Here is a 22,587-nt window from a genome sequence, read left to right as displayed (position 1 = left end):
ACAGCTGTGCCCGGGTTCTTGCAGCTTACGGAGAAACTGCTTATCATAATCTGTTACCATTGCTACTCCTTTGTTTCGTTCCCCGTTCCTACAAAAGCTTCGCGATATTGCCTGGTGACCCGGGAGGAAAAATGTAAATTTCCTTTTTCTCGGTGGTTTTCACCTTTACCTAAGGTGTATTTTGCTTATTTCACAACGACGAGTCTTAGCTTATGTAAACAACCACGTCAAACGATGAACAGGTATATTTGAATATTATTTAACATTGTTTCCAGGATTAAAGATTTTAGAAATGCCTGTTTACCACATTTCATACCAATTTCGTTGCGTGCAATATAAGAAAAGAGACGTTTATTTTTACCTTAAAGCCGTGCCAAATCTAGCACCAACAGCATCAGCGTGAATAGTTTTTTAAGGTCTTGTAAAAATCAATTTTAACCACTTAGGATCGGCTACCGTTTTCCATTTAATGTTATAACCTGTCGACCGCTTCGATACTTTTAGATTTTTTAAATTTTTTCCATTTTTCATTGCTAACACGATGTTGACCCTATTGATTGGGCACGCGAACCGTTCCACCGATGATTGTTGATCGTTTCTTAATTAGTCTTCGGGAGTGTTGATTCGTCTAAGATTAAGGCCACAAAGTGGAGCCCCTGCATTTGAAGCCAAGTGTAAACCAACACACTCACATAGCGAGGAAGGAAAAAGACATAAAGAGAATTTAAACCGCAGACAAAAAATAACCTGGCAATAGTAGATTATTTCGCCCGGATCCCCTCTAATCACTGACCGTAAAGCACTAATTTGATGGTCGAGGTTTTCGGTTGACGTGACATATCTCGCCGTATAAAGTGTGGGTTGGCTGTAGGTAAACTAAGAAGACAAAGAGAGAAACAAGAAAATCAACTTCGAAATCTTGTTCGAACGGCGAAACCGAAATGTATGCCAATTTGAACTTGATCTTGACCCACACCGCGCTTCGGTATGTTCCATCAGAGTAGATGCTTTTCCTATGGTTTGCTAATGGCATAACACTGAAGAAATGTTACTGTCACCAAAAGTGGCGCCCACATCGGAGCGGGATAGCGCCGAAGGATGGATTGATGGTGGGAAAAAAGAAGCACCCATATGTGCAGCTATAATGTTGCGCGTAACGATGACCCTGATGGAGGAAGGCCAAGAGCAAAACTGCAGGCCGAAGATCCACCGATGCTGGTGCGTGCGTTCGATAACGACGTGTTCGCATCGGCTTGTGCGATTGTGTATATACGTCCATGGCCCCCGCCAAGGAGGCGGCCCACTGACGGTGGAGGTTGTTGGTCGGAGTGCGAGTAGAAGTTTTGCAAAAGGTTGCCGCCAGCTCGCGTTTCTTTTGTGCGGAGGGGAGTACGGTAGACACACTTTGAGTTACCTTTGAAGTTTATCTTCCCGAAGAAGACGATGAGTAAGGTGTGGCTTTGTTGTGGCTGCGGGTGTTCATCAAGAAATTCACGATTTCCTGGTTTGGTGGAAATTAAATCAACATTCTCAGCTCATCGTTAATTCGCGGGTTGAACGTGTCTTCTAATTAGTCTGCCTAGCTCGAAGCCCAACGGTTGTTGAAGGGATGTAAGGAACGTACTTGGTGTTCATCGAGGAATAAGAGCTAGCTATCACGTTTCCACCGGAGGGACTCATAAAATTGTCGATTACCCTTGTGTACTTAATTGATTTCTTCGAGCGAAATAAACATTCTCGAATGAACCACACCACTGGTTTTTCAAGATTCAAGAGACAATGATGTTTATTTAATGTCGTTTTCTTCCACTAAAATAAATTCCCTAAATGTTGACAATGTAGTATAATGTCTATTTGCAAAAGCATACTTCAATAAAGCCGCTTGTTTCAATCCAAAATCTTTTCCAAATTCTTCATAGTCGAACAGCTTCACCGCCTCTGACATTCTTGAACTACAATAGCCTTAGGTATTTTCAATGTTACCGTGGAGACGGCATGGGTTTCAAAAGATTCGTTAGCAGGTTCTTTGCCCTTACAAAAAAGTCAGGTCTCTCAACGTCCAACAATAGCTGGTCACATTGGGTTCCCATTCAGAATGTTGGGTAAACCGAACGAGAGTAAAATTACTTGCAAAAACCACGACTCGTGTCGTTCAAGTAGTGCTTCACGCGTGTCTAGGAAGCGTTCTGCCTCAAGACACGGGACGGATGAAGGGAAATGCAAATTATGGTAATAAGCACTTAAAGCATCAGGTTTTGAAATTGAAATTCAAATGAGTTCCCGCTGTCCTGTCCTGTGCGTGTACTACCGGCACTTTTGTCGAGCCGAAATCCAACAGTTTTTCTTTCTGCGACGATAAGGAGTTATGTTTTTCTGCCTACAATGTGTAGAGATAGAGCCCTTTTTGGAAAATGAGTTTGAAAACCTCATGTGCTTAACAAAAGGAGACGTTATGTTTCGGCTCGGCCAGGAACTGTAGAGGGTTGTGTAGATCTGTAACATACCAGTGTGTTGACGACGTCAAGGTCGAATCAATAAACCGGTACATCTTTCCGGTAAGTTTTTCGACGATACTGAGGTATTGTTTCCCGCTTATGGGAGCACAATATTACGCCATCTTATGCTTCGCATCCACGTGTTACTCGAGCAATCAAAGCAATCGAGTGGCTGTTGAAAACGGGCCCACCCAATTGACTCACACATGCTCCTGCATTCCGTTAAAAACGACGAAACGTCCTTGATATGAGTCGACGAGTGCAATTAACCAAGTTCTAGCATCGCTTCCTTCTTCCGGGGTGTTATATGGCCATCCAAAAGTGAACAATCGTTTGTTACTCGTCTGCTCGCTCGAGCGATTTCAAATGCGACACGAGTGTTGTGTTGATATTTTCCGTTCGTTAAAATGGTTCAAAATGTGTCCAACCAAAGGGTGCAATAAACGAATAAAAGTTTACGATTCAGTTTATTTCATAATCGGTCCGTTGATTTGCCGTTTGGCTGATGCTCTTCTGAGGGTCAGCTTGTTATCGGAACCTGATTGTTTGTCAATATCTGCGCAGCCATTACCATATCAAATGTGAACATACCTGAACAGGGAAGGCACGAGTCCCTGGAGACGATCTCCACATCTGTGGCTGTGTCTGATTTAATCTTCTCCAACCGGTCCTTACCAGGGTACGAGATAATGAGACCTCCGGACATCAATCATGTTTGACCTGATCCGTCTGTCAGAGGGACGGTTAGGTTGAGGAAGAATCTTTCTAACCTTCCTGGTCACGGTATGAAAGGAAACTATCAAGCGAAAAGACATACCATTTATTCTCCGCCCCAGCCTGGAGGAGAGCTTCTCAAACGCACACGACCCAGGCCAGAGTTGGGAGCTAAACTGACATAATAAATTGTTCACCATTAAATGGGAAACACCATTGGCACGTCGGGGATGGCCATGTTCCGTTTTGTTGCAACACTTCGCACGTCATGTGTTCTACAATCCCCTGGGAACTCATTTGGATCGTGTGTGGTCAGGATGATAATGGGGCGCGGTTAGGTATCGTAGCCAAGAAAAGAAAATAACAGAACTTCACGTTTTCAAATACGCCACGCAGACGTCGGACAGCAAGATTCACGCCAAATTGTTGAAGAATCTTATTGAGTCACGTCTCTCGCATGTCTTCCTGTTAGAGTTTGATTGATTAGCAAGTTGGGAGGATGTTTTCTTTGCAGACTCCATCAACCGGTTGTGGTGTGCTCTATCGTGCATGTGCATGGCGTGGTATTTGGAACTTGGACATTTTTTCGAGAACAATCGTACAATAAAGACTCCACAGAAAAACAAGGTGACACGGCGCGTGAGTATTTATGGCAAGTCATCAATAAAACGGTGTCCGAAAGAAAAAAATCTGCTCAGAAAACCCAAAAATACAACGAGTTCCCCAGTTCTGCAAAGGTGGTCTGCATGGTGGTGGCCGTTTCAGGAAGAGCTTGAAAATATTTTAGTCGGCGCCTTTACGACACGAATTGTGTGGCGCCACTAGAGAAAAATGTGCGAATGAGGTTAATTTAAAAAGAAAGTTGTCACAAAAGCGACGTTTTGCAGGCGCCTCCTGTTTTTTTGGACATGTTTGCCTAAATGCTGTCAATTAAGTGATAAGCTGGGATGATTAATAGCGTCTGTGGTGCATTAGGATGAATGATAAATGAAAAACAAAAGTCGTGAAGTGATTGCAAACACCCTTACTTACGATATTCCTCTGAAAAACTGGCTGGCAACCCATTTAAACTTTCTCTTGTCGGATGGTGGAAATACATTTTGCTTGCGACCTCCAGTGAACCTGAGGGACGAATATTGCCTTCCTGGATTCCTTTCGCTCAATTCGATGTGCTTAAAAACCAGCTAATATTTCGCCCGACCGAGCGTTACAATGGGTCACCTCTAGAGACGTTTTCCTTGTCTAATTCTTACGCGAAGAAAACGAACGACCTTGCCATGGCTTTGTCAACCGTCCACCTTGCCCGCGCTGTCGATATTTGATCTATTGATTTTTCGTTCTGTTTATCGTTTGCTGTTGACCTTGACGGACCGGCGAACAGGATGGCGTTACTAATTGAGTACACTTTTTCCTCCTCTTTGGTAACTTTTTGACCTACCAGACCGGTTGGTCAGTGGGTTCGTACCTTCTATCCACCGTAGGTCAAGAAGGCAGGAAGAACGGATGTAATTTTGGGAATATTTTGTGGACAATCCATTTTACAAGCCTACAAATATATTTTATGCTAGAGTAGTTTTATGATGTGGCAAGGATTTAGTTTGTTTTTTTAATTCATACCACAACCGAGTTGAGGTTGAACAGATGAGAGACGACAATCTGAAGTGGTTTTTAGTAGCAGTTTCTTTCATTTCCGAATGGCAGCAATATTTTACCATTGCGAATATTACTTTTGTGGTTAATGGGTTCGACACTGAGCTCTTTCCATATTGCATTATTTGATAAAAAAGATACCTAGACTAGTTTTTATTTGTTGTATTTATGCTTAGGATAAGGGTAATTTATAAGAGATAAAATGTAATTCAAACTTAAAAAGCTCTAGCTGAAGACATGTTCTATCTTGTACAATATAAAAAAATCTAAAAGAATACTGTATAAATAAGCCTACTACGCTTAAATAATTAGGTGCACAGTTCTCCGCTTGCAATTCTTCGCTTTCTATTACTAAGAGCTTGCTGCGCATCGGTTGCGGTGCTTAGAATAGTCTTAGGAAATTTATTTGAAACTCTTTGAAGCTTCACGCCCGAAGAACTCATACTCGAACATCAAACAGGTGACGCATAAGCCGGTTTTGAATTTATCTCAAGTTGGTGTTTTTTCAAACGACCTAAACCATACCAAATGTTAAAGCTAAATTACAAACGTTCCTGGCCTTCTTTTTCCATCGTACAGCTCGTAGTCGATTGTTCTCCAACGTTAGCCCCATCGACCAATGCTAGATCGGACTGGAACGATTGGAGATTCAACTGGCTTGGTGGGTTAGAATACATTTTCGCCAGTCGAATGCCGGCATCCAAATAGATGCAGCCTTTGGTTGAAGGTCTAGAAGGTGTCTGCTGAATTCGCAAGGTGCGCACACCTACGATTAACCATAGCGTGATGCAATCGTGCATGTGCAGACTTAGAAGGCTCCGATTGAATCCTCCACTAAACAGCAGCGGAGGGTTCGGTTGTGTGAGGGGAGATGGATAGAAAAGCCTACTTCTCGAACGAATCATGCATGCAGGCAGCTTTACGAACAGCGATTCTTTGGGTCCGATGATAATTATCTCTCGATTGTTGGGTAAACGGTTCGCCGTGCCACAGTTTCACCAGCTCGTGGTCTTATTTGGGCGACCTTTGCCAAGGTCAGAAACAGGTCCTCCCATCGGTTCGGAGGGGTTGATCGCGTTTATCAATAAGCATCGTAAAACATCACGGTCCGCTTAACGTTGACTCCTAATATTTATGTCTTTCTGTCCCCCCGTTTTAGGTCTAGGTCTCCGTGGCGTTCCCTGCAAGCCCCCAAATTATCAACCTACCGTCGTCGAGAGTTAAGTGTAGGCTTCGCTCGGTTCGCCAGCTGCCGGTAGGCACTCCGTCGTGTGTTGCAAGCATAATCATTTAGTTTGAAAATTTATTCCGAACTCCGTGCCACCGGTCGGAACAACGGAGCACACTCCGGCGGGAAAATCCCAACATCTTCAACTGCGTGTTTCGTATTTGTTTTTGCGCGCCGCGGTATATGACGAATGTGCGTGTGCTTATGCTAAACGTGGTCCAACTCGATTAAAGCCCCCTTTTTCCCGGAGACAATAGTGTTGACGCTGGGAAAACACGAAAAACCTGATCAAGTGCCCTGAGACGTTTGTGTTCGTGTACGTGTGAGACGGTAGAGTGCACTGCCCGTGCGGCTAGATAAGCGCGTGTCAAGATAAGAACCTAGTGATTCCTGAGTGGGAAATCTGTCCAAAGATTTACAGACATTCTAGGTCCGTTCCCGTGGTGCTCATCAGCGCAATCCTGTTTCCGTTCGCTTTCAGTCCCCGTCAGGAGTCGCTGGTGGAAAGATGCGTAAAGTTTGGCTTCTCGCCAGCGCCGTGCTGGCGTTTCTCAATTTCGTGAAATCGCAGGAGGTGGCCCGAACGCTGTACAGCGCAAGGTAAGAGATTGTGTTTACTGAATATCTCCCGTTCTACATGAAGCATGACAGCAAACTGTTTGATGTTCTAGTTGAACAAAGTATTGTAAAGGCGTCTTCATAAGTGCTCATCCCACAGCTTTCAGATAATGAAGGAAGGACAGAATGCAATACCTAATGAACAGGTTTCTGAGATGGTTCAAGTTGTTCCGCACACATCATAGTGAAGCCATCGAGGCACGAGTGAAACTTTACTTCCTCAACCAATCGATCCGGAAGGACACCGGAGCGTAAAGATGTGGTGCGTGAGTGGTGCATTTCTGGTTCCACATCGGTGCATCAGTTTCGGGCCAGTGGTGTTGTCACTTTTCGTGCTTCACTCGAACTATGGTGGCCCATATCCCATTCGCTACTTTGTCCCACACACGGCCAACGAGGCAACCTTGTTGTCGAACGCTCGAAGACGACCACCCATCGGTCGGTCGGTCATCCTTCCGGCTGGTTGGATGGCGAGCGGCACGTAGTGAGGAAGTGTAACAACCGAAAAGTTATTACCTTGGACAGAGTCAGTGTCGTTCGGATGTGTTTTCGGGCAACACTGGCAAACAACCAATATTTACTGCGGAGCCATCATATGGGTTCGAATGTGAACCGGTGGAGTCACAGATGATGCCGAACTGCCTCCTTCAACGAGTGTGTGTTTGTGTGATGGCCTTTTTTTACGCGCTTACTTTTGGACTTTTTTTCGATCTTTGCTGCGTCGGACGGAATCGAAAGCTAGTGTTGCTGGTCACTAAATGCGTCCATACCACTGGCTCTTTCTACATTTACTATAACGACTCTTGTGATCGTTTGTCATTGCTTGAAGTGCTTTTTGTTCTGTTCTTCGCTGCTTGAGCGTGAACGCTTTATTCGACAATCAACCGTCATAAATGATGGCGCCGATGTCAAGAGGTCGCCGTCGAACGATCATTGATCGGTGTCGAACAATTTGGCAAAGAAATTCAGTAGTCTTTGGTGTCACTTAACTGTGACCCCCTATTGAACTCGCTTACTGGTACTCCATCCCAATCTAGTCACTCGCAGCAGATGTCTTGTCTTAACTGGTGAATGTCAGTTTTGTGACGCCTTTTGAGGAAACGTTTGACTTTGTTGACTTTGGTCTTTTTTTTTTTGCTCAAGTACGATAATTTCGCAGACACGAGCTGTTAAAACGAACTCCCCGCCATATATGAGGTGGGGGAAAATAAAAATAAAATCACCACTTCAGACAATGCACCCCACCGTCACCCTCCAATGGTGGAGGGTGGGGGTTCACCGATGATGCTATCTTATGTGATCGGCTGGTACGCGTGGAGATTCTAATTGATGAGTTGTGCAATCGAATTATATCGTCGGTTCATGGTAGGGCACAATTAGTGATGTTTCATCGAACGAACACAGGGTCCCGAAGGGGAATGGTGTGGAGGGAATGCTCAGGATGATTTATGTGAGTGTTTTTTTTAGTTTATCTCGACCATAGAATGAGGAATTTGCATACGATTTATGATTGAACTGCTATGGAGAGCATCTTTTGTGGAGATCGCCGGGAAACACAAATCTGTTCGAAGGATGAGAAGGTCATAATGACACAGGCTCGCTTGAGTAGGTAGAACGAATATGAACCGTCAGTAATTATCTGTTAAAAAATGAATCGGTTCTGTACATTTATGATCGGAGCAAAAATGCGGCGATAAAAAATAAAATGAAGAGCAATGTAATTTCATCCACATGCTGCATGATAAGATCTCAAATATTAACTGACATGCGTTAGCCGATGCGGCACGTGTTCGTTAACCGTAAATAACAGACATGTTTTCAATTTCAGCTGATTAACAGCCCGTTTAATCAGAGGTTGTTGTAAACTGTAATATCAGTCTTCGATTGACTTCATCTCGTTGTGGAATTTCGCTTTAAAAAAAGGATGCCCATTGAACGCTTATATCGATTGTTTCACGTGACGTTTGCATTTCCACTGGAAGGCATGTTTTAACATCTTTGAAGTGTTCTCCATGTGCGAGATGGTTGATGTTTAATTTTTGGTAAATTGCAATCACGCGAATCATTGTTTATTATGCCCCCCATCGGGCATTCGTCTGGATCAACAAAAATCTGCAAAAGTAGCTCTTGAAGCTCTCAGACAGCGCACCGTTGATGGGAAACGGAAATGGAAGATGGTATGCAAAATGGGAATGGGCAAAAAATTAGCGGGCGAAAAGAAACGAGTTTTCGCTTTAATACCCCATGGTTCTGCTGTGCAAATTTCTGGAGAGCGCTGGGACAATGTTTGCCCACCACTCGAAGGCGTCGCCGGCAATGCGGTGGAAGAATTTAAATTTATTGTTTGCTGCTCGATTGAGCAGGAGGAGTTGGGCCATTTTCGTAAGCTTTCGATTAACAGTGGTTCGATAACGGCGTGAGGTGGCGAAATTTCGCGAATTTTCTGCTCGCCGGTCGGGATTGGTTTGGTCGGAGAAAGACAAAATATGTTAAACTATTTCGTAGACATGCGTGATATGCAAAAATTCTGGATTGTGCGACTGAAAGTAGAGTAATGTTTATGGTTATGGGTTTGAAATAAAAAGAATGAAAGGCATCAAAACTGGTTTTGCAACACATGGAAGGCTTGGGTGTATTTTCGTATTTTGCATGATGTTGAAATCGTGGAATTTTTAAATTGTATTTGGAATTGTTTTGGAACCAGGAAGCTTTCATGTGCTTGTGTAAATTTACCATGTTAAACAGAAGAATGTTTGAATACGCCTGGTATTCAGCCAGCCGATTATGGAAGTCAGATGCGATTGGATATCTTGTTTGTGAGCTGCTGTGCTATCGCTTCCGAGCATTCCATCAGCGGTGATTCCATCAATTATCATATTCCGCTAAACAACTGTGCATTCCATGAGGTAATTTTCGAAGCAAACTCTTCGCTTGCACATGGTACATCGAATGATACTAACAGAAAAAGATCAGACTACGGCACACTCGAGGTGATTTATATTTACACATTGAGCGACTCATTAGATCGCATTGGTACGCAAAGGCCAGCACAGGAAAGATTAATTACCGCCAGCAAAACAGGACTTTGCAATAAATCACGGACATATCTAGCCACAACCTCTCGGGTCCATCGCTGATGGATCGCTTTGTCCAGTAAACCGCTGGTCCATGCTGTAATGACTTTCTGACCGCTTTTGTCATCTGAAGGGTTTCTCGTTCACGTTTTCCCGGAGCCTCGATGTTTACATTTCCACCGGGACGGTTCCATTTCATCACAATTTTCACACCTTTATTCTAATGCATTCGCATCGCTGACAGTTCTTAATGGTGCACGATAGGTCATTTCACCGTACCTTTCGATTTCATTCTCTGTGTTCCTTCTTCTCTTTGCAGATATGATAATCTGGACATTGACACCATTTTGGGCAGCAATCGGTTGGTCTCGAACTATGTTGACTGTTTGCTGAGCCGCAAACCGTGCCCACCGGAGGGCAAGGATCTGAAGCGTAAGTATTTGGCTTTTGGAAGACGGAATCGTGATGGGGTTGAGGTGATGGGGAAATTGGTGTATTTGTTAGCCCATGAGGTTGAAGTCGGAGCGGGTGGATTTTCCATTGACTTCCATACGTTGAACTTTGCGATGAAGTCTTCGAAACGGTATACATTTGGAATGCAATATAGACTAAACGATTGAGTTAATCCTCCTTTGCTTTTAGTTCAGTTTAAAACTAAATGTTTGAACAAGCGAGCTAAAGTTTTAGCAAACATGAAACAAATTGCTTTTTCGAAACTCTCGTTTCATCTTTGCACGTTTCACACGTTTTCATAATAATGTTCAACTGACAGTCATGAGGCGAACTTGTAGTTTGAAAAGCAAAATTATTGGTCATGAAACCTTAGGAGATGACCGCTTCGATCAACATCGTCATATGGTAGTGAGCCTGAAGAAAAATTTGGTTACTAAAAAGATGCAACTGTTACAGCCGTTCCATGATGGTGAACAAAGTTTGCAATTCAAATGGCGGATACCGTAAGAACTGTGGCCGGATTTCTGCGGCCAATACGTTGCAGTAGAGAGCTGCAACGTAGAGCCACTTGCGGGGTAACATGCGATGGTTTCATTTCAATACCTTTACCAATCGGCTGCCAACATTACATGCGGTTTCATTTTCGGGCTGTGTTTGAACTGTTGGTTCACAAGTCGAAGAATTCAAACAGACGACTCCACGGCGTCACCGTTGGCCACCGTCATTGAAGGCGCGAGAGAAAGGAGCTCGTTCGTTTCGTTCGCCGCAGCTCACTGAAATATTCCGTGTGGTCAACGATTAAAAAGCAATATACTTTCGCTTCGGTGTAGGTGTGCGATGACCGTCCTTGGCCTTCCGGAAGCGAAGGGCATCGATTTGTGGCGTTTCCAATAAAATCATCGCTCGACTGTGGGCTCGATAGGATGCTTTCCGAATTTCCTAATGTCTCTAAATTGCTGCCTTTGATTGTGGCCATGCGACAACCTTCGTTTGGCCCTTCATCTTGGCCGAGTAATGGGTCCCAAAACCAGCGCCGGCTACGGATCGTTTAAGTAAAATAGGTCAGCCGGATAATTTGTACCCATTTTCCGAACGAGAATCCATGGTGGGGGCCCTGAGTGGACTTACGTGGGGGTTTCGACATGGAAGAACCAGAAAAGGGACCAATCGATGTTATCCATTTTTTATGCAACGTTCTATTGGACTTCCGGGGTCCCTTGTTAAACATGTCTTTTTGCTGTTGCTTCCCACTAGGGAATATCGAAATATATTTGAAATCCAGCCATACATTCACCTAATGCGGAAGGGCTAAACTAGGGAGCACTAAAAAAGAAAAAAAAGCTGCGAGGATACTGAAAAGGGCCTTCCTTATCTACCGATCGGTCGAATCCTTTTATTGGTGTTGGCATGTGATGGGAGGACGCAGGAATATATTCATGTATTCCATTCAACGCAGACAAAGAAAACTTTATACCTCGTCGCGAACTCCCTTTACGCCACCGGATCATCCTTTAAGGCGCGCTATTTGGAGGGAGGAAAAGGTCTCGTTCATCCGCTTGTTTGTTGCCTAATGCAAACAAATCACAAACCATGGGCTTTGAGCTAGGCCGAGCCATCTAAGGTCAGTTTTTTCCGGGACGGAAAGGAGTTGGACGTCGCCAACGTGACGTTCCCGGTGAACGGCACGGATGCGAAGTGGATCGCAACTAATTAGCATAAATTCCATTTGGACGGTCGTGCCCTAGTCCATGGATGCGCCATACCTGACGAGCGAGCACGCCGGGATCTCGTGGGATCGCGTAACAATTACCTTGACCAAGGCGAATAGCATGCACTCCCTCACCAGGAATTTCGTTGTCCGTTTGTTTTGGCAGAAACGGCAAAAAAAGAAACTGTAGAAAAAATCGGTGGAGCGTGCAGTAGTGAGAAAGAGCTCCCAGAACCTCCTCCTGTACCGGAGAACAACGGTTGTTAAGAAAGTGATGACCCATTCGGGAATAGGAACGCGGGTGTGAGAAGAGATTAAAAGGTTTGAGCATAACAAAAACGTAGAAGAAAGTGAAATGCGAGTTGAAAACAACAAATACGCCAGAGGGACCCGGAAATATTCAAAACACAAATAAGATATCGTCGTGATTTGTATGCCACCCCGATAGCACGTGGAAGACTAGGAATGGTGGTCAGGGGTAGGGTTTGTTTGTTTATTTTATCATATTTCCGTGGAACTTGGAACATTCCAAAGGGATGGGACTCAAGTGTGAATATTGTTGTAAAATTTAAAGGGGATGATATCAAGAATACTGAATAATAATATCGCCATCAAATTTACCTACAATAGAGTATACATGTATTTGTTTGGGCAAATATTGTCGTAACTAGTTAAAAATTCCTTGTATATTTTTATAATATTTCGTTCAACTAACAACTCCTACACGAAGTTTCTTTGCGTTCCAAATTTACATAACAACAACTCCCCCGGGAGTGAGTAGTGGCTAAATTGAGTACGGCACATCGACACGCGAGCAATAGCGCCTCCCCCGGAAGAGTCGAGCCGACGGCAAAGTAAACTTCCGAAAGTAGTCCACCGCATTGACAGAGTGTATGTACTACACCCGGGACGCAATGAACCACCAATGTAGCACGCAATCGCTGCGAGATCCAGCAATCCCTGGCACTGATGGCTCCCCCGTGGGATGGTTGTGCACTCCGCTGACTTCCTCCGCCTGCTCCCTGTCGGTTGCGGACGTGAACAGACTGGAAGAGAAAGTTTTGCAGTTGGTAGCAACGACGAGTCGGCACCATCAGCGTCGTTGCCGTTGTTGTGTTGCCGTGTTTTGTTTACTTTGATCGTGTCATCTCGGTCGGTCGGTGTGGTCCAACGGGGTGCAACCCGGGATACCGAGCTCGGTTGGCCGTTGGTATGTCAACGATGCGGCTACATCAGCGCTGAAAACAGGGTGTCGATGACTACCGGGGCGAGAAATGTTGGGTGCTGGTTTGTGTGTGCGTGTGTGCATGGCTCTTCATCATCATCCCCAAAGGGTGCGTGTACCAGATCTGCCGAAACGCCCACGGTGGGGATGGTCTTTACGCTTGGGTTGCCGGTTGCGGTAAACCTTTCGGACCAAACTCCGGTCGGTATGTCCCGTACGCGCCTAATCTGATCGCTGGATCCCTGGGTGGACATTATTCTCATCGTTCCACTTGCCTTGCTCCTTCGGGATGGCTGACGTCGCAGGGCAAACCTCTTTACATATGTAATTGAAGGCAAAGTGATTCACAAACAGGCACAACACCTACACGGTTGGCTTCTGGTTACAGGGAAATTTCAAGCAGGGACTGTTTCACGCTGTAGAACGTGTTGGCAGTGGCCTCCAACCACAGGAGGAGTAGAATAAACGAGAACAATACAATACGGAGGGAGGGGTGGCATTTCACTTGGGGAAATTGGAAGAATTTATTCAACGACCCACAATGTGTAATCAAGGTAAACAAGAGGTTGAACAGAACAAGGAGAGATGTGCAATGAAAATGCTTTCTATACAAAAGTTCTTAAATTATAGTTGAAATTAAATTATACCATTACCATTTATTGAACTGAAGGCAACCAGAATCACTTCACCAGGGATGCCAATGTTCGTTTTCTAATACCCTCCCAAGCTTCACGGATTCTGTTTACGTCTATTCCAATCCTAATGATGTTCAAATGTCTAGAAAAGTAGAATGCAAAGCTCAGAAGTTTTTTATTTGTTGCTGATTAACCTCAATCAACTTAATCGCATTGGCGGCTCATTAAAAGGTGGTTCATAAATTAGTATAGCATAAAAACCGGCTCTGATGGCTTCACTTAACCCTTTACCGTCTAGTTTACATAAGACCTCTAAGGCGGCACTGTTAATGTCATGCATTCATTGTTGTCACCATAAACGCAATGCGGTAGATCCCAACTATTAGACAAGCGACGGCATTTAGATGCAACACCAGCATCCATGGGAAGCGCACGGCGACACGATGAGGTGCATCGTCTCCGGTCGTCGCATAGACACGGGTCTGGGATGTTTTCTTTCCGCAACACGACCCTTCCCCGCTGGATGCACCGGACGCCATCGGTGTGCAGTGTGCAATTCGCAGCTCACAATGCAGCTCTGGGGCGATGCAATTTTATCTCCCATTAAATGGTAATTTACGAGCGTCATGTTGGGATGACGTGGCACCCAGGTTCTACGACAACGTGCAACTGATGCCTGGAAGCTGATGGCTCGGAAGCGATGCATGGAACCGTACGGAATATCGCGACTGTCTCCCCATCAGTACCTGTTGATGGAAGACGCACTTTAAGGCAGGTTCTGGACTGGTCGAAGCCGGTCTTTCGCTATCATGAAACCAGTTGATGTACGCCTCGTTTCCTGTTACTTTCTGGTCTCAGTAGTCGAAGTGTTTTATCCTGAAAAAGCAAAATATTCTTCACGTTGCATGCTTAGATCTGTCTGGCATTAAGCACTATTCTCCCTTGAGATCTTATACCATCTCTAGCTACCTTCTCCCAAATGGCTTCCACCGGTCAGCAATTGGTCAGTCGTCATGATTAATCTCATGTACATGGCGGGAGTGCTTAACTAGGGAAACCGGTAAAGACTGCGACATCCCTCATCGGAGTTGGATGGATGGCTTTCATGGACCGTGAATTTGGAAATAATTTTACAACCCACTACTCCACCAGGACCATCCAGTGGAGAAACTCCAGCCAACTGATGTTTCGAGTCTGGTTTGATGGTGTCAAAACTCCCAGAGGCCCACGTTCGCTGCATGCACTGTACCGTTCACCGACGCGATTATTTATTCATTCCAACTGGTGGTCTTGACTTGTCCGCAACGGAAGGTTCAAAGGGACGATCCAGTTTTAGTTCCAGCTGGACCACGAAAACCACAGGAATGGGCAAGATGGCAAAAGTGCATTCATTGCGGATGTGTGTGTGTGTGTGTGTGTGTCGTATGTACGGAACCATAATGGAAATGAAACTAAAACTGGTCTCTTAACTGCTCTGGATTTAGCTCGATGTATCGGACGGGTTTCATATCAGTGCCACAAATTGCCAACCATTGACGTTGGAAAGATGGTGGAACCGGCGCAGACGAGTATGTGCTTACGTATGAAAATTACGCTTGTTCTGCTGGTGTCGCTAGGTTCGATCAATCGGCAGCTCTCAGCTTATGGTTGAACACTCATGATGTTATTCTTGGAATGATTTTAACTTCCCTTTAGAATGGAACGTTCATGTAGACGTAGCCTAAAAGGTCATTAGGATGTTGGGTATGTGCAAGACAGCTTAATTTGAGGTAAAAGGTAAAGCAATAAAGACCATTTAAAGGCTGAAATGATTGCTTTGATTTAAACCTCTTGTGGATGTGAGCAAGTCCTGGGATAAATAAAGTTGATTTCTTGTGCCTAACTCTATCAGATAATTGTACTTTCACATAAATTAGAACGACACCCGAAGTAAGACCGCAAATCAATTCATGTCATCAGATTTACGAGCGTAAATAGGGCAGACTAATCTTAGATTCTGTCACTTTTTACCGAAAACTTTAAAACGCCTTTAACCATCTCTGGAATATAATCTAACCTCTTCAATGATGGAACAATGTCCGGGGACGAAATTCAACCCCAGCTGATAGTAAAATGTTGAGACAAAACGAATGATGATTTAGAACTGGGGAAAAGTCTAGATATAAATCGACCACTTGAATTCCTTCCATTGTTGCTTGAGGACTTCTCATGGACTTTGTGCGAATGTCATTTTCTTTCAACAAATTTCTGTTCAACTCCAATGCACCATTTCAGCTGCAGAGTCCTCGTACTAGACGGGTGACACAGAACTTCGTGTAAAAAGATTGCAAAACAGTGCTCGAGAACTAACAAAAAGTGTCTATAAATGTTCCGACACGAGCACGCGGTGTCGAATTTGATTTGCATTTCCGCCGAGTGCACATCGGTTGGTGCTTGCCTTTTGTAACACGTAGTTGTTGTGCATTCGTGCTGTGGTGTCTCTGGGTGTGGCAAACAGATGCGCGCCGATACCTGTAGAGTTCGTTCCGTACCGTTGCATCAGCGTAGAAAGATACAAACTGAAATTTAATTTATTCTTTACACGAATCTAGTGGGAAAACAATCGAGAAAGGATGCCGGTTTCCTTGCTTCATCGCGGCGTATAACGCACGAATAAAACGGCCGACGGCATTAGTCATACTTTTTTTTATTTAACAACACATTTTGACATTGAAAACGATGTTCTCTTTATTTTCAATGCGTTCTTTCTTAGAAGTAAATAATGCTTTAATCATGAACATTATTAGTTGTAGATTAAGTTCAAAAGAAAGAGAATCACAAACTGAAAGTTTCTTTAATAAACATCAGGTTTGTAAACAAGTATTCTTCAGAGTAAGGCTTTCAATTTGCCATTCAACAATAATCGTACAAAATACGCCTTCTAAGCTCATAAGAGATCTCATTAATATAGGATTAGTTTGATCTTCAGCGAAAAACTATTACGATATCATTGAATAAGTTCGTCGCTTTTTTGATTCACTATAATAAGCTAATATAGTTAACATTTTGCAATAATTGGGCTTTGTGTCGACGTTATTATCTATTCTTGAACATTTTGCATACGCTTTTCATGCTAAAAGCACATCCGTGAACCGTTTGATTTTTTCGATGGTAATTTGGCTTTCAAAGGCAGTAAAGTTTGTTGAACGTAAAAAACTCTCGTAAAAAAAACTCTAAAACTAGTTCCCATGCATCCGCATATTCTTACCGTAATTTCGACGAGCTGCCTAAAAAAAGAGTCTTCATTCTTCAACGAAACTCATTAGGATGTTTAACTAACTTTCGATTTGCACGCCTCGGCAAACATGAAGCACCGAAACAAATTGCTTTGGACTCGGTATAAACGTTTGTACTGAAAGGTGGAACTTCCTAAGCTCAAAAGGTCGTCACAGGAGGGGCTGAAAAAAATAAATGACGATATGAGTGATTGGCAGAGCTGGAAAGGAAGATTGCTCTTTTGTGGGTGTTTTTTGAGTTGTGGTTTTTCTTAGAGTTGTTAGTTTTCGGTAATTGATCTATGCGCACTGTTCTTTTTAGCATAAGCCGCTAGATGTAACCTTCGATGCCCTTGAGTGTGAGTTCATTTATTTGATTTATGATCGTTGGCTTTTCCCTCTGCTTGTGCATTTATTTTTGTAGGAATTCTCCCCGAAGCACTGCGGACTAAGTGTGCCCGCTGTTCGCCGATCCAGAAGGAGAATGCACTGAAGATCATCACCCGCCTGTACTTCGACTACCCGGACCAGTATCGTGCGTTGCGCGAACGCTGGGACCCGTCCGGCGAGTATCACCGGCGCTTCGAGGACTACCTTCGGGGACTGCAGTTCAACCAGATTGGCGGCAATGGAGGAACTAATGGCGGCCAAGCACCCTCTGGTGGTGACAATGGAAACACGGTGGTAGAGAACGGTGGTGGTAACGATAGGCCGGTAAGAAATGACCTCGATCGACAGCCCGCAAGCCAGAGCAGCAATGTACAGGCCGTAGTGATTGATCCGACGTTGTCCAGCGGCAGTGTGAATACGCTCCTTGCCAACCCTCCTCCACCGCCAGCGCCAGCGACCGAACGACCCAGGCCCCCGGCACCGGTAGCACAAATTTTGTTCCCTACCACTTCCGTCACTAGCGAAACCCGTACTACCACTGCCACTCCTTCTACTACTACCCCTACTACTACTACCTCTGCTACTACTTCTACTACTACCACCACTACTAGTACCTCCAACTTTGGATCAGTAGAACTTACCAGCGGCACGGCTGGCGTGCCCAATACTTCTAATACTGCTCCATCCACTAGTACTATAATTAGCCGTTTCGGTGGTTCTGACGATGTCAGTAGTAGTCCTGAACCTGCAACGTCTGTCTCCACCGGCACAGACCAGGACTCCGTAGTGCCGGCTCCGGTAAATTACTATCTCAACATTTCTAACGGTGGCTCGCTAACGCTTTGGATGGTGCATCTATCGGTGGACAGTCGTAAATTATAGTTTGGTGCAGGGCTACGGAATTGAAGCATGAAGAGTTTGCAGCTGTCCCCGGTAGTGTTGTGTTTCAGATTTAAACAACTAATAATACTCGAACGCATGTAAGATATCCTAATAGCAAATATAGTACAAATTTGATACCGATTTCTAACATACGGATGAATTGGTTTGTGGTTGGTTCTCTTTAGTGTAAGCATCTTATTAATATAAGATTCAGATTTCTCCACCTTGGAAGCCAAAGTATATTGCAAACAAACTCCACCATAAACTCCGAGACCTCCTCATGAAAGCGAAAACCTGAGTGAACAATTTACGACGCAACGGAATCACCGGATGTTCGGGTCGTAGGATCCAGAACGTTGAGATAACCAATATCCGGATTTTTTACATTCCTCCTGCTGCCCGAATCCAGAAGGACTTCCAACACATTGACTTTAAGGCGTCTGAAATGCGAAGCTTTCCCGAACGAACAACCGAGCATCCTGATTTAGTGCCCGGATTTCGACGGGTTTCCTACCCACCGGAACTTCATGCGGGATTAATGTGTAATGGGCGTTCGAGCGATGAATTATGACTTTTAATCGTCCATTCTCGCGTAAATTTTTCCTCCAACAGGATGCAGGGGTGTAATGGATGAATCTATCGGCACCATTAATACTGCCAACAGGCTGTGGCAAAAAGGGCATTTACTAGCGTTCAGATAACCGTTTAATTTATCGTTGTTTGCAGTACACTTCATTAAATTGAAATAAGAAACCAATTGTTCGGTAGGTAGGCGATACAATTAGTTCTTTCGCTTGTGTTGTTTAACAAATTAATTACAATGATGAAACGCTGTTCGTGGCATCACATAACATAAATATAGTAATTCGATCTGTTCATTAGGAGATATCAAATAAAGGGAATGTAAGGAATAATTAAATGATGACAAATATTCAATTAATTACATTGCTGGTTGTAGCAGAGAACTTCCCATTTTTAATTTAGTTGCAGCAATGAAGTGCAGATTGTCCATACACTAATTAAAGCTGTTGCTCATTGTAGCGTAACAAATATCCGTGTTAATTTTCGATGATTTGTTGAACACTGGTAAATTAAAACCCATTTGAGATTATTTTGGACACGATAAGGACATAACGGAGCAGATTGATGCCACCTATTGTTTTCTTTACTAGTCATCGACCGAATTGTTTCGTCAACAACTATCAAATTACAATAAGAAGTATTATAAAGTATCGAAGCTTTTTCACGGGTGTAAACCCGTCCTAGTGTCCTGTATTTTAGACTGAACTCAAACAATTTGAAAATACCTTTAAATATCATTGAAGCACAAATGAGATTTACAAGACAAGTCAAAATCAATTGTATTATACAAACATAAAAAAAAATTCAATTCATAAATGCGTTGCATTGTTCTATAGCCTGAGGCGTATCGGTTAGTTTCTTGGAATTTGATTTAGGTCATCTCGTGCAGCTCAAGGCAATATGGCGAGTCGTGAAGTTTAAACTCACGCTACGTTGTACTCGTTAGGTGTGAAGTACGCTTTAAGGAAGGTTACTGCATGTATGCATAAGAAGAATTTTGATTAAAGACTGCTATCTAATGGGACAAAACCGAATAATGTCTAAAGCCTGCTCAAGTTCATAACGGAGGGTTATCAAAAGGTCATAGCTTCATTTGACAATGAGGTTCACTCTTACAAGTATACCAATTTAGGGGAAGGATTTGGTAGGGAAGCATGAACTGGGGAGCATTGTGGTTGAAGTAATTAACAAGACAAAGGATATACTGCACTTTACAGCACGAATCGCAAACACGCACCGAAATGTATGTGGAAATGCCTTTCCACCATTCATTTAAGTAGCCAAGCACAGTCCGATCGTTTCCCCTTCGCTTGCTAATTAGTATGAGTGACACCCGCATAAATTCAGTTACGCACCTGCATTTGCACTTCACTACCTTTTGGGTTTGCATTTCCCACAGCCTCATTCCTTGTTTCACTTGTACCACTTCAACAACTACACCATCGCAGTGCGGGTGCAGCAACATCACTAATGAATTTTTGACCGTTACACACCAACCACCCACGCCGAATTGGAAAGACTACCGTTCGCCGCCTCGGACAACTTCGTCGTTCAATCGCTGCATCTGAACACCACATCGTATGAAGTTCCACTGGGATCAAATCCGGCAGAGGTGCCGTTGTAGCAACTAAATTCGGCACAATCAACTTCGCCGGGACAGCAACAATCGTGGGTGATTACAGGCGGTTCAGTTTCGGTCCAATTGGCTTCCAACATTCGGACAGCGGCATCCGTTGCGGGGCAAAATTTGGCGCTTCCGGTAGTTGACGGATTTTCGGTGGATCAAAATCGTGGCAACGTTCCACCCCAATTGGCTTCTGCATTTGACGTTTCGAAAACTACTGGAGCGCTTCCACGGCCAGCGAGTTCCAACGCCGATCGGGTGTTGAACGAGCTCACAACGGTATACATTGGCTTCCACTGAAAACTAAAATTAACACAAAATTTGTATCGCTTCGGTATCGGTTCGTTTGGAATGATTTTTGATAGAGGTCCTCTTTCCTCGGTTCGGTTCTTCTAGGGGACGTTTGAGTAAATTCTAATTTCATCCTTAAAGTGGCCCAGTAATGTGAGCTAAGATTTTCCAACGAATCTTAGTGGAAGGTGACGGTTTGCTTGTTGTGACTTTTTGGATGTTTCTAGGAGTATGGCAAGTTCGTGGAAGCAATATTAAACTTTATGCTTTCTCGTAGGCTCCGCCATTGGTAGTGGTGAATCGATTCGGTGAAGATGCTGCCACGGTTAGACCACCGCCGGTACAAACGGTGCCCACCACGACTACGCAAAGGACAACCACCACCGTGAGGCAAACGCGCCCAGTAACACGTCAAACCACGACCCGAAATACTCAACGCACTACAACCAGATTTGTAAGTATTATTTACTTGCGCGTGATTCGTAAAGTGAATTGTTTTTTTGTTGAAAACATTGTGCTAAAGAATTATTGAAAGGTTCTTAACAATATGTTTCAAACGTGCCATAGTTTAACATGACATTAGGCTACAAATTTTGAGAGTACATGAAAAATTCAAACAAAACCTCATACTGAAAAATATAGGAGCTTTCTAACTGCATTATTCACAACTGTTGCATACAATTTAACAGTGTTTTAGCGGCTACAACATGTTCAGTACGTGAATTGTTATCAATAATGTAACCATGACATATTACATCAGAAAAAAACTATAGCTTGTCTTTTTTCATAAAGAATCTGCTGTAAACAAATAGTTTCATTTTGAAAATTTTGCTTAACCTATAAGTTTTGCTCTTAGAAATCAATGAAGCAAATCTTTTAATTGAATTTGACTTTTTGCTGCAATAATCTCTCACTTTTAAAGAACTTTTAGTATAATAAGACAATTTAAAGAAAGGTGCGGGCGAAACATAAATGGTGGTGAGTTTACTCTGAACTACACTGCGAAACAATAACCATTCTTGATTAAACTTTGATGAAGGTAATTCATTATGTTGAGAGCTATGCAAGTGGCTTACGTAGTTAATCGGAATAATCCTTATCTCGATCCACTGGAGTCTAATTTAGTTGAGTGGACAGCAACACGAACACGACACACAAACATGAAAACAATGAAAAACTTTTCCTATTGGCAAAAAAAAAAACAAAAAAAACGCAACAACTAGAGCAACATCATTTTCACTTTCGCAGATCACACGTGTGCCACCGACCCCGCCACCAACACCTTCACGAACGACGCCGACAACGACGACGACCATTTTACCACCAAGACCTCCACCACCACCACCTCCACCACCACCATCACGACCACTACCACCACCAGCACAACAACAACCACTACTCCCACAGGCACCACAACAACCGCCACAACAGGCTTATCCAACCATATTTTACGAGCGGCCTCAGGCCCCGCCACCGAGGGCGACCGCTCCGCCACCACCACCTCCACCGATCTACGTGCCGGACTCTGCTCCGACACCGTACGGCACCACCCCGGACAGCATTATTGATCACTTCTTTGTTCCGCCATCATCGCAGGCCGCGAACCCGCCGCTGCCTCCCAGCCCGATCGTCGGACTCTGGAATCAGCTCGGCACGAAGATAGCGGACACCGCGGATGCCATCGCCGGCATGCTGCAGAAAACGGTCGACGTCCTGGTGACGAGCCACATCCAGTCGCACCAGCGGGCGCTCCGGCGTACCTAG

General features: G+C 44.0%; 1 protein-coding gene across 1 annotated transcript; it reads left to right on the top strand.

Moving 5' to 3' along the window:
* Positions 1 to 6,595: 6,595 nt before the first annotated feature.
* Positions 6,596 to 22,587, top strand: LOC131286273 (uncharacterized). Its single transcript, XM_058315208.1, has 5 exons — positions 6,596 to 6,687; positions 10,099 to 10,211; positions 17,479 to 17,984; positions 21,101 to 21,277; positions 22,072 to 22,587. Exons 1-5 carry the CDS (start codon positions 6,596 to 6,598, stop codon positions 22,585 to 22,587), a joined length of 1,404 nt encoding a protein of 467 aa, XP_058171191.1.

The sequence above is a fragment of the Anopheles ziemanni genome, chromosome 2, assembly GCF_943734765.1.
Source record: "Anopheles ziemanni chromosome 2, idAnoZiCoDA_A2_x.2, whole genome shotgun sequence".
In the NCBI taxonomy this organism is placed as follows: Eukaryota; Metazoa; Arthropoda; class Insecta; order Diptera; family Culicidae; genus Anopheles; species Anopheles ziemanni.
The sequence above is the reverse complement of the archived record's forward strand: the minus strand, read 5'-3'. Positions and strand labels throughout refer to the sequence as shown.

Excerpts from the sequence above, each read along its gene's own strand:
- LOC131286273 (XM_058315208.1), top strand. The coding sequence starts at position 6,596 with ATGCGTAAAGTTTGGCTTCTCGCCAGCGCCGTGCTGGCGTTTCTCAAT. Across the intron at positions 6,688-10,098 it reads CGAACGCTGTACAGCGCAAG|ATATGATAATCTGGACATTG; the intron begins GTAAGAGATTGT and ends TTCTCTTTGCAG. Across the intron at positions 17,985-21,100 it reads GCGAAACCCGTACTACCACT|GCTCCGCCATTGGTAGTGGT; the intron begins GCCACTCCTTCT and ends GCTTTCTCGTAG.